This window comes from Bos indicus x Bos taurus, chromosome 26, assembly GCF_003369695.1.
Source record: "Bos indicus x Bos taurus breed Angus x Brahman F1 hybrid chromosome 26, Bos_hybrid_MaternalHap_v2.0, whole genome shotgun sequence".
In the NCBI taxonomy this organism is placed as follows: Eukaryota; Metazoa; Chordata; class Mammalia; order Artiodactyla; family Bovidae; genus Bos; species Bos indicus x Bos taurus.
In genome coordinates this window covers 33,282,112-33,295,207 of record NC_040101.1, presented here as the reverse complement: position 1 = coordinate 33,295,207, position 13,096 = coordinate 33,282,112, and the positions used below count along the sequence as shown (strand labels likewise).

Here is a 13,096-nt window from a genome sequence, read left to right as displayed (position 1 = left end):
ACTGGGTACATAAAACAGATGCACTCATGTTGAAAATTCAGGATAGATAAAGCAAAGAGTACTGGGAGTCAGTTGGGAGGAAGACCTATGTCGTTGAAAACCAAGCAGGATCACGACTTGAAATTTGAGAGAAGGACACTTTAGGCAAAGGAGCAGGATGAGGCAAGGGATCAGACAAGCAAAAGCAAGGTGAATTTGAGAAACAGAATACTTTTGGGTTGAGTGTGCTTGAAGAACATTGGGAAAGTATATTGAAAAGGTCCACTTTGGGAAGAATTTAAAAGCTAGACTTCAGAGTTTGAAATTTACTCTACATGCATTAGATAATCACTGAACACTTTTGAGCAGAGAGAAACTATTAAGAATTTACTTTACATGTACGTATATATGTGAATCTGAAGGCTAGCTCAAAATTTAGGGTCATTTTAAAATTTCTAAAATATGGTGAAGCTTATTTCAGTGGGGTCCAGATTAAAGTTTGATCTTTTGTACTGCTGTACATTAAAGTGTGTTGGAGATGTGTTATAAAGTGATGATTTTTTAAATTTGCAAATTAGATATGTTTAAGTAAATGTGTTTGATTATATCAAAAGGGAGATGCTTCCTTTCAGAATCATCTCTTGTTTGAGAGGTGGGGTGGTGTAATGTGCATTTAATTACATGCCATGTACAGTCGTTCAGGTCAGCACTGTTTTTTGAGTCCTTCTGAAACCAGTGTGTTTGCCAAGTACTGAAAGTATAACCATAAATAAGACTTAATCATAATTTTTCAGTCTCTTTTTCTTCCTAACTGGTGAACATTGGAATGCTCTAGTACTCATTCTTCTTCCTTCCTTTCCTTTTTCTTTTGTTTATATTCTTTACCATTATAGTTTATTACAAGATATTGAATATAGTTCCCTGTGCTGTACAGTAAGACCTTGTTTATTTTATATATATTAGTATGTATCTGCTAATCCCAAACTCCTAAGTTATCTCTCCCTCACCCCCTTTCCACTTTGGTAATCATGAGTTTGTTTTCAGTGTCTGTGAGCCTATTTCTGTTCTGTAAATAAGTTCATTTGTTTTTCTTCTTTTAGATTTCACATATAAGCAATGTCATGTACTTGTCTTTGTCTTGCTTAATATGATCTCTAGGTCCAACCATGTTGCTGCAAGTTTCATTGTTGTTTTTTTTTTTCTAAAGCAAATAGAACTCGGTATTATTTATTGTTTGCAGCGTATGGGATTTTAGTTCCCTGACCAGGGATTAAACCTGTGCCCTCTGAAGTGGAAGTGCGAAGTCCTAACCACTGGACCACAAGGGAATTCCCCAAATTTCATTCTTTTTTGTGACTGAGTAGATCCATCTAGTCAGAGCTATGGTTCCCCAGTAGTCACGTACGGATGTGAGAGTTGGACTTTAAAGAAAGCAAACCAATGAAGAATTGATGCTTTTGAACTGTGGTGTTGGAGAAGACTCTTGAAAGTCCCTTGGACTGCAAGGAGATCCAACCAGTCCATCCCAAGGGAAATCAGTCCTGAATATTCATTGGAAGGACTGATGCTGAAGCTGAAACTCCAGTACTTCAGCCACCTGATGTGAAGAGCTGACTCATTGGAAAAGACCCTGATGCTGGGAAAGATTGAAGGTGGGAGGAGAAAAGGACGACAGAGGATGAGATGGTTGGATGGCATCACCGACCCAGTGGATATGAGTTTGAGAAAACTCCGGGAGTTGATGATGGACAGGGAGGCCTGGCGTGCTGCAGTCCATGGGGTTGCAAAGGGCAGGCACGACTGAGCAACTGAACTGAACTGATAGATATATCTGATACGTATATCTTCTTTGTCCATTCATCTTTTAATGAACATTTAGGTTGCTCCCATGTCTTGGCTGTTGTAAATAGTGCTGCTGTGAACATTGGGGAGTGCATGTATCATCTTGAATTAGCGTTTTATCCAGATGGATGTTAGGAGTCCGATTGCTTGATCATATGGCAACTAGAGTTTTTACAGGAATCTCCATACTGTTTTCCTATCATAGTGGCTGCATCAATTTACACTCCCATCAACTACTGTAGGAGGATACTCTTTTCTCCACAACCTCATCAGCATTTATTACTTGTGAACTTTCTGATGATGGCCATTCTGATCAGGGTGAGGTGATGCTTCGTTATAGGTTTTATTTACATTTCTCTAATAAATAGTGATGGTAAGCATCATTTCATGTGCTTATTGGCCATCTGTATGTCTTTTCTGGAGAAATGTCTGTTTATGTCTTCTGCCCATTTTTTGATTGGGTTTCTTTTCCTTTTTAAATACCCTCATTGAGTGGATAAGATCTTGTTCGTGCATGCCAAGTCACTTCGCTCATGTCTGACTCTTCAGCCCTATGGACTGTAGCCCACCAGGCTCTGTCCATGGGATTCTCCAGGCAAGAATACTGGAGTGGGTTGCCATGCCCTTCTCCAGATCATTCCAACCCAGGGATCAAACCTATATCTCTTACGTCTCCTTAATTGGCAGGTGGGTTCTTTAGCACTTACACCACCTGGGAAGCCCAGATATGATCTCATGTATTTCTAAAGCTTTAAGTTCTGTCTGTACTTAGATGATTTCCAGTTTTATATCCTGATCCCATTGTCTCCTATTTCAAACTCACTCATCCAGTTGTTTCCTGCACAGACCCACTTTGATTTCCAAGAGACAAGTTAGATTTAACGTGTCCAAAACTGAACTAAATTTCTCTATTCCACTTGTTTCTCCTCCAGTCTTCTCTTAGAAAGTTACATTACCATTTACCCAGTTCTCAGACCAAATAAAGCCTAAGTGTCCTCTCCCTCATTCTGCTAGTGCATCATCAAAGCAAGTTGGTTTAATCCTCAGGTTATACTCTGTATCCTTTCACTCATTTCTGCCTCCACCACTGCCACTCTGGTTGTCACCATTATTTCTTGCGAAGGCTGTTGTAATAGTCTCATTATAATACTTTACTCATTATCAGTTATCTGTGCAGCCACCTGGTGAACTTAAACAATATAAATCTGGTCATATTACTTCTGTCACTACCAGATATAAAATTAGTGAATTTCTGTTAAATTCAGATCCCAATCCTCTCACGTAGCCTCTGTGATCCTGCCTCTAGATATCTGTCTTGTCTCCTGCTTTCTTACTTTGCTCAGACCACACCAATTTTCTTGCTGTTTCTCAGATATACCATACTTCGTACCCTTCACTGCTTCAGTGCTGTTCCCCTTGTCTAGAACGTTCCTTTGTCTTGAATATCTAGATGACTTGCTCACTCAGTTCATTCAGTGCTCAAAAATTCAGCCTCTTAAGAGTCTTTTCCGGACCTAAGAATTCTCCACCCTACTCAGTTTTTCCTCCGCATTTCTCAGTGTTACCAGTAATGGTTTTTCAGAGTTTAGTTATTGCCCACCCCCACCCCCACCACCAGTCTGCTATATCCTTCGACCAGTTCTTCTCTTACTTATCTTTACCTCATTATTATTCATTGTCATTGTCATCATTATTTATATATTTTTATCTCCTCTGCCAGAATTAGAGTTCCAGATAGGAACTTTTGTCTGTGGTGTTCACAGCTGCATCAGTAGTGACTGACTCATAGTATGTGCTCAATAAATATAAGTAAATAAATATCTATAGTCCAACAAGGACAAGAGCCTCAGAAACAACAGAACTTTAAAAAAAAAATTACTGAACTCTCGAACAATAGTTTTAGTATCTTTGAGAAAATATGTAATGCCAGGGCTATTATGAATTCAGTAATGCTTTTTAAAGAAATAATGCATTTTGTTCACAGCAAAAAATGCATTTAGAAAAGTAGCGGCTGTATGTGCAAGCACATTTTTATTTAATTTGCAAACAGTGCTCATGTGGATGTACTGACCTTCTAATGACTGAGTTCCTCTAAGGAATTGTGGCCCACAGATTGTGAACTCCTGATGTTAATTGACTCATTCCTAATCAACTTCAGATTTGCATTTAAATGGCTTCTTTTTAGCATAATTACTGTACCCAAGACAGTTTGATATAACAGAAAAAATGAACCAAAACTGCCCTTGAATTTCCAAAGAACTAAATCCAACTGACCTAGTTACTTTCTACCTTTGCAATTTTGGCTACTTAACATCATGGAGTCTCATTTATGGCATAATATATGTAAATATAATTATATGGAATTATTTGGGTAATGTTCCAGCTTACTCGAGTTGTATTTTCCCTCCTTAATGTACTAATACCACTGTTTTTCAGGACTTCATCTCTCTCGATTTATTTCTGTCTTTGCTGTGATTACAGCTTTGCACACAAAAGTGTGCCTGTCATCTCTGTTCATGGGCTGGCAAAGCAAGCCTTAATTAATGTCTGGTTTTAGTTCATAGGTATAGGAACCTTTTTCCATTTGATATCGGTTGCTCTTCTGTTTCATTTATATCTGTTTCTTTAGGTCTTCAACATGCTAGACTCACAAAATGAGTCATTTTAAAATATTAAACCCATGAGGTAAATAGAAGGGTATATTTGTATTTATCCAACTAACACTTACTGACTGCAGTTTGGGAACAGGCAGGCTGATGTTAAGAAAAAGAAGAATAGGTTCCTGATCTTTGCTCAAAAATCTAGTAGGTAAAATCCACCCTGCCCCCCAATTTTTATTTTTTTTTTAACTGAAGTATAGTTTTCTAGCAGTGCGACTTCAGCACTGATGGAGATGTTCCTAACTTTGCCTGAGATTTTGGACTGAGATAAAGGATGCCTTAAAATTAACTAGATTACGGGTTGCAGGGGAACATTCTGGGCAGAAGGCTTGCTGTGCTTTAAAGGCATGGAAGCACTGACATGTGTGTAATGACTGATAAATCAGTCTGGCCAGAGCATAGAATATGTAGAAAGAAAATGGCAGGGCAGACAGAAAAGTGGTTTGGAACTAGACAGACCCTCAGTGATCTTGCATGCCAGCCAGGAATTTGAAGTCTTCAGTATTGTCAGTGGAAAGCTATCAGAGATTTTTAAAACTGAGAAAAGATGGGAGAGGTTTGATGGCAGTGTGAAGGATGGTTTTTGGTAGATTTGGTGATGTAGGGAATGTTTTAAGTAGTCAGATGAACTAAAAATTAAGAGATGTCATTAGTATGTTGGGTGAAGAAGTGAAAAGCCTGGACTTCATAGAGTCACTGGCTTGGTTTTAAACCGAGGGTCCGTGTCTTTGTAGTTAAATGAAAAAAAAAAAAATAGCTGCTTTGATTTTCTATTTTCTTACATATATTAGGTAATAGCAATAATACCTGTTTTACAGTGTTCCCCTGATGATATTATCATTTTAAAATATCATATATATTGAGCTTGTACAGACAAAGTAGAATGGTGGCTGGCAAGACTGGGAGTAGAAGCAAACAGTTACTCTTCCACTATGTAGTACATAGCTCCAGTTTTCTTCTTCAGCAAAATGAAAGAAGTACTGGAGATGGATGATGGTGCCAACAGTGTAAAATTTTATGCAATAGTAAATGTAAAAATGATTAAAATTATAAATTTTATATTATGTATATTTTGCCACTGCTTTCAAAATGATAAGGGGAAATACTATCAATCATATGCCAGTAATTTTTAAATTAAAGAAAAATATAACTTCCCAAAAACTGACTCAAGAAATAAAAAGCTTGAATAGTTCTATAACTATTAAATAAACTTAATAGTTAAAACAAAGAGAATAACCCCAGAATGCTTTACATGTGAGTTCCTCCCTACTTTTTTTAAGGAAGAAAGCTTCCAACTTTTCTGTCACCTCCTCCAGAAAGTAGGAAAAAAGGAAATATATCTCAGTTCTTTCTAGAAGGATATTTGTCAAACCAGGCATGTAAGAAAGAAAATCATAGGTCAGTTTCACTCATGAAATAGATTAGCCCTTTAGTAATAGAAAAATTCTTCACTTTTTTGTTATATGCTTTTTTTTCTTTTTTAAATTCTTACTGGACTGTTGTGTTAGTTTCACGTGTACAGCAAAGTGGATCAGTTATACATATCCATATATCCACTCTTTTTTAAAAATTATTTTTCCATGTAGGCCATTACCGAGTATTGAGTAGAGTTCCCTGTTGTACAGTAGGTTCTTATTAGTTATCTATGTTTTATTCTTTTATCCTTGAATAATTCTTTTCCTGATTGTTACTGCCATCTCTATTGCTTTCTTCTTATCTTCTTACACTTTTCTCACAGCTGAGCCTCCCTCTTTGGGGTAACATACCTGTGTCACTCTGAGTCTGTTATGAACTGCATGCTACCAGGCCCTGTTGTTCAGTCACTCAGTCATGTCCCACTCTTCAGCAGCCCCATGGTTCACCAGGCTCCTCTGTCTATGGGATTTCCCAGGCAAGAATACTGGAGGGGCTTGCCATTCGCTTCTCTATATCTTCCCAACCCAGGGATCGAACTTGTGTCTGCTGCATTGGAAGGCAGATTCTTTACCAGAGACAGGGAAGCTCATGCTATGCCTTGTCACTTTTTTCTCTTTTGCTTAGTTAATTTAATTGATTAATATTTATTGTAATATTTACACGTTTGATATTTTTCCTGAAATTGTTTTTTTTTTGTTTCTTGTTTAGCATGCTTACTTTTTGTTTAGTTTTAAATTTTACTTCCTTTTGTAGTTGTTCTTTGTTGTTGTTTATTTCCTCCGGTGATTGGAAATTCTTCAGCCTTATCCATACATTCTAAAGCAAATTTATGTTAAACCTACATTTTCTTATTAACATCAAAGAGTAATGACTATTATAAATTATTCCCTCATCCTGCATGCACACTTCATCTAAGCATACTTTATTTACTCTTCTTCACCTAAGATTTTTTGAAATAGTTTGGGATGTTATTCCTAAATCATTAATTTTAAAAATTATATTGTGTTTAAAGAATTCTTTATCTCTTGTATTAAACTGAATCGCCTCATATTAGTAACAAGTGTTTATACTTAACTGTTAGTTTTGCTGGTACATTGCTTGCCATTATTTGTTTTTAACTTTTTATTTTGTATTGGGATATAGCCGATTAACAAACAATGTTGCGAGTTTCAGGTGAACAGCAAAGGAACTCAGCCATACACTGTTATTTTTTATATAAAGTGTTTGTCGTTTTTAGGAGGTCTTTGTTCTGAATTTTTTATTTTAGCTCGACTACTTTAACTGTTACTAGTACCCAAGTAAATGGATGTCTTACTTTTTAAATCAGAGCATATCTAGTATTTTTATTTTATCCATATCTGTGAATAATAGATTGGCTTTAAACATTTTTTTTTTAACCTTCAGAATTTTGTAAACATAGCTCCATTGGCTTTTAGCATTTACTTTTACTGATGAAATGACTGTCATTCTGAATCTCTTTCCTCTTATTTTGTGTAAATTAAGTAAAAATTTCCCCTAATTTTGGAGCTTTACTTTTATTTTTGAAATTCAGATATTCTGCTGGGAGAGTTACATGTATCAATATGCTTTTTTCCCCCTGAGTATTCTGCCCAGGACTTCTCAAAACACATTAACTATGAAGATGCATAACAGTATTCAACATCAGGAAGTTTTCTTTTTGTTCTCGTCTTCCCCCTTCATCCCACCCCATTTCTTAAATTTAATTTTTGAAAATTTTTAGTATTTGCTCTTTCTTGTTCTGGAAATCCTCTTTCACAGATCCTGAATGTCCTGGCCTCCTCCTCATCTCTAATCTTTTTCACATGATTTCTTTGACTTCAGATTTACTATGCATTATGGGGAGCCTGGTGGGCTTCTGTCTATGGGGTCGCACAGAGTCGGACACGACTGAAGTGACTTAGCAGCAGCAGCAGCAGCATGAGGACATTTCTTGAATTTTTTAAAATCGCTAATTGGTTGTATATTTTTCTGTTTAATACTTTATTTGGTTATTTTGGCAGTTTGGGTTTTCTTTTTTTCTCTTCCCCAAATACATATTCTGCACTCCTTTTCTAGAGCAGCTTGCTTTTTGTTTTAAATGCCATTTTTCCCTGGCTTCAATAGAAACACTATTTGTTAATTTTTTTCAACCTCTAGTATTTTTCTTCATTAATTCTGTTTCAGTTTGGGCTGTTAGTCTTGACTAGGTTATTGTTTGTCTTTAGTGTGTGTCTTATCAGGTTCTTTCATCAGTTTTTGTGCTGGGTGATTCTCAGGATGGTGAGTGAGCCAGCAGATGTGCTCCTCACAGATGTGGGCTGGGAGCAGGTGCTCAGGGAAAGAGGAAGAAGTCTTAATGCGTGTAATTGTCCAGCAGGGGCGGATTGCCTAGAGTAATGAGAAGACAGCCTTGTTTTGGCTCTTTACCTGTAGAAGTTCATCCAGACTGCTTTGGTTGTATGATAGATACCTTAAAGTAGCTGAAACATTGATTAAAAAGGGTTTAATTACCTCTGTTCCTTTGGATTGAGTATAAAAGATTGTGTAATCTGGTGCTTCTTGATTATTCATTTTGGTGCTTACTTTTAAAGAAGGTAAGTGTGGTATTCCCAAGTTAAAACCCTGAGTTTTAAGCAAAAAACTCCAGATACTATCAGTCTCTTTTTTTGTGTGTTTTAAGATACTCGCTGATGATTGTTACCAACAAGCACCTTTGAACTGATATTTTATAAAATAATGATACCATATTGAAGATTGAGCTCTTTTTTTTTTAAATACCAGGCACCAAGCTTTGTAAGAGCTTGGAGACCTTGATGTGAAAATTGTCTCTCAGACTGATAATCATTGTACTGTTCTCTCAGGAAAGGTTCCCAAGACACGTGAACCACTTTTTCATTCCATCTATGATATTTTTCTTATTTCAGAACTACAGGCTGTTGCTTACTTCAGTTGTCTGTGTATTTGATACATTCCTCTCATTACTTTTCATAATCTGCTTTTCCCATTTTGGTTAGAAATAGAGTAGAGATATGATTTAGATTGAAGAGGGTAATATGTGAGAAATTTTAATCTTCTGTCTTTTGTTTTTGAGAGGTAGGTTATTAAAATCAAACTGAAAACCAGAGAGCCCTAGTATAAGAGGAACATTCTGGGAAACAGGAAGGCCTTCCTTCCTAGCCTTCTTGGCATATTAAATCTCCTTGAGGACCTAAACATATGGAAAGAAAAACAGAAGCTGGGTTTAGATAGCCTATGACAACTCTTATGTTACAGAATACTTTCATAGACAGTGCTTTGCATGTAATATTAATAGAAGAGAGAAAACATAGGGCAATTAACATTTATTTAAAAGACAGGGAGTGATAATGTGAATTCTGAGGATGAGAAAACTGGAAACCCAGTCTCCTTGAGGGCGGGTACCATGTCTGTTCATCATTGCCTACCTATTCAGTGCCTGTCACTGTCCCTGATAGGTGGTAGGCTTTTGGTTAATGTATGTTAGATAAGCAAATATCTATTTGTTGAATAAACTGAAGAATGCCTTGACAGAGATAATATATTTGGGCAGAAGTGAAATGAAAAGGCTTCAGAAAATATGAGGACATAGAAATGGTAGATGATTGAACACGTTAGAATACCAGCCTGGTTGGAGCTGGGATAGTGAGCAGGGAAGTTTTGAGAAATAAGGCTGTCAGTGGTAGGTTAGGGTCAAATTATTAATTATAAATGGTTTTGATTGCTAGACTTAGGAATTTGGGATTTGTTTTTAAAAACAAAGGATGATTTTGCTGAACAGTTGGTCACATTGTTAGAGTAGTGTTTTAGGAAGACGATCTGAAGACACAGTGATTGTCTTGAGGTTGCAGTGAGAAGAGATTGGAGACCAGCTTTCATTCCAGTTGCAATGTTGGATGGGGATTCTTTGGCCAGTAGTCATGCTCAATAAAATTATTAATATTTCTTTACATGTAATATGTTACATACAGGTGAGTTTTAAGCCCTGGTGATTGAACATAATGACATAGCTGTCTTTTTCATTATGTATTTAATTTTCCTTGGCATTTTGTTGTTGATCTTCATGGCTTTTCTATGAGATCATGGTATAAATTTTGAATACATTTATTCTTTTCTTATTTGCCTTTTGTTAATGTCAAGCATAGCACATGAGACATTCCTTGTTGCTATGCAACTGCTAAATTCAATATTTAATATTAATAAAACTGAGTGGCATTAAATTCAGTTAAGCAGAGTAGGCAAAATATGACTTAACGGTATCTGATCAGTATCTGTGTGGTTTAATGTATTGTTGCAGACAAGAGCAAGACTTGTTTACAGTTGCTGTTTTGATCAAAATTAATTGTGGTTAAATCTTTGCTTTTATGACCAGATTTTTTTTCTTGTTTATTTTTGGTCTTTCCCTTTTCCTGTTCTTTGATAATGTGATTCAATTTTTGTTAGTGTTTTTGTGTTATTGATGTTATTACTATTCTTTCTAATTCTTTTATCTTTTGTAATTTTTAAAATTTTACCTACCAAGGCTTTTATTTGATTTTTTTCTTTCTTAGTATCATTTTTTGCTATATTTACATTTTCCCTTTGAAGAATTTATGCTGAGCATACACATTTGGAATTTGTTATTATTTCATATAAATCCAGGTGAAAGCATATTAGATTTGCTCTTCAGAATAAGAGCCACCCATAATCCCCTTTAGTTATTTGCAGTGTGTACTTGGTACTTGCCAGATATTGAAACACTTTCATTAATATTTGTGAAGTTAGAAATCCATTTTGGGAGTAAGAGGGCTCTAGAGGCAGGCTACAGGATTTTTTTTTTTTTCTTTGTAAGCTAGTGTTGAAAGTATCTAGTTTGCAGACCCAGGATAGGCAGTACTTAGCATTTCCTTCTCACTCCCTCACCACCACCTTCCCACCCTCAAAAACCTTAGCCCAACACTTTATCCTCCCTAGTGTAGAGAAAAGAGGACATAGTAATTTAGTGAACAGAGTTTTAATTATAGTAGGCAAATAATAAACAGGGTAGATATTTTCCATTTGTTTGAATGGGTAGTTTGGTTTTGTTAATGTCCTTGGAATAATTTTGATGGGAAGAACAAAAGAGAGTTGAAAAACAATTGATTGTTAATAATAAATGAAAAACCTAGAATCTAGAAATCATGAAAATAGTATAGGAAAGTCAAGTAACTACAGTGTAGATGGTACAAACTCTAGGGTTTACCCTATTGAATATGATGACTTAATATTAAGGACAGAGGAATCCTTTACAGTACAGTGTTACTCTTATAAGGAGATAAGATACTGTTTCTTGGGACCATCTTTCTTACCCGCTTACTTCCCACACTCTTTCTGGTGATTGTATTTGTGGTTAGGAAACGTCCCTGTTTGTGGGCCTCATGTGCCCACCAGGCTATAGGATTTTAAATTAGTGGTTCCCTCACTTTTGAACATGGGGGTACTTTTTAACAATTAAAAAAAATTGTAAACCCTTAGGTGATAATCAGATTATATGACAAAATGCATAGTGGCCCAAACTACGAGGAATTCAGTCAAACTTACATATTTTCTTAATTACAGTAATATTTCTGTACATTTGAAATGTGGACATTGAATGCACAAGACCATTTCTTTCTTTCTTAAGGTCATGTTTAAAGGACATTTATTTATAGGCCTCTTGTTTTACTTACTTGAGCTCCAAATGAGGTCATGATACATAGAGTTTGGAAACTGCTTTACTAACCCATTATTTGTTGTGTTGTATGAAGGTACAGTTGGCTTCTCTTTTGCATTTTCCTCCTTACTCTTAATATAGAAGACAGCAAGGTGACAAAGATATTTTTTAACTTGTTTTTCATTGAGTTAATCAGTGGTATTTGAGGTAATATATTAGAAAAGTTTAATTTTGTTTTCATTTTCTAAACATCTGTGTATAGGTATCTTTGAATTCTCTTTGTCTCTCTTTTTGTGTGTAATCAGTGGTTCATAAATAGACCCAGTAGTTACTGTGGCAGTGTGAACTAATGACAAAAGTCTTTTTCTTTTTGTGATACAAATGTTGTTTTCAGTGAGGCTTTTCCTTCTTAAAAAACTGTTAGATTGAAGAATCTATTAACTCAGTTCAGATTCAGAAATACGCTGTTTAGATTAACCCAGAACACTGAAAATTTTGAAGCAGTTTGACTCATTTGGAAAGGTGCCTCTTAAAATGAAGTTTGAAAGTTTATGTAAAGAGGTATTTGGAATTTTGTAAGATGGTAAGAGACCTCATGAATTTACATTCCTTCATTGGTTATTTCTACTGTTGTTTTGTATTGTCCTTGAATGGGTTGTGAATTTGTATTGAGTGTTAATCACTGACGAAAATGCAAATACTCCTTTTAGATTCGTCATTGACACTCTCCTCAGCATCCTTTCAATAATAATCTGGAGGTCCTGAGAATGGAAGGAAAGCACCATCATTTTTTCATGCAACTAGGTTAAAATTACTGTAGGGAATATTATTGTAATAATGAATTTTTTTCATCCTTTCAGGGTTTGAAAGTATTCTTGAAGGGCTGTTTGGACCTGCATTATTAAAAGATCTCAGTTTATTTAAAGGTATTCAAAATCTTTCTTTGGTATTTCAAATTCTTCCTGGTGACATAAATGATATCTTGGTGACTTAAGCCCCAGTCTCCTTCTCCTTTTTATTCACAGTTTTATGTGGGATGACGCTATACCCATGTAAGCATCTTTTTGTATGTAGTTATCTGTGATAATGCAAATATACTTATGAATAAAGTATATTAACTAGTGAACAATTATTGCAGATAAGGAGCCTGTATTTTTGGTGTAGTTAAACCAGATAATATTTTTGAAATTAGTTCTCATTTGTTTCCTGAAAAATCCTCTTTTGTGACTATTAATTTGTTATTCCTACTGTTTTTGCAGACTGTGAACCTGAAAGCATTTCTGATTGGACTTTTGATGAAAATTGTCTATTCTGTTGCTTGAGAAGAGATAAAGTAAAGGTAACCAAGAAACTTGTGAAACTTGTCTAGAGTGGTATTTTGTAGATTTTATTTTCCCAAAACTTGGTTACTTTGTTGGAGAATTTGTAGGAGTACAGGTTCCATGTTCATTTATAAAGGATTTGATAATAACTCGGTTTAGCGATTTAGACGGTTTCTATTCTGTTTAGTCTG

General features: G+C 35.6%; 1 protein-coding gene across 13 annotated transcripts in view; it reads left to right on the top strand.

Moving 5' to 3' along the window:
• The window catches only part of LCOR (ligand dependent nuclear receptor corepressor), a 133,542-nt gene that overhangs the window by 49,274 nt on the left and 71,172 nt on the right, over positions 1-13,096 (top strand). For 10 of the 13 annotated variants that reach the window (XM_027528605.1, XM_027528608.1, XM_027528607.1 and 7 more), the window contains 2 exons: positions 12,444-12,509; positions 12,843-12,922. The exons of 1 other annotated variant lie outside the window; for it this stretch is intronic. In XM_027528605.1, coding sequence (XP_027384406.1) covers positions 12,444-12,509; positions 12,843-12,922 — 146 coding nt within the window. Of the gene's footprint in view, positions 1-12,443; positions 12,510-12,840; positions 12,923-13,096 lie in introns of those variants that run through there. 2 more of the 13 variants (XM_027528611.1, XM_027528614.1) reach the window with 2 other exon arrangements.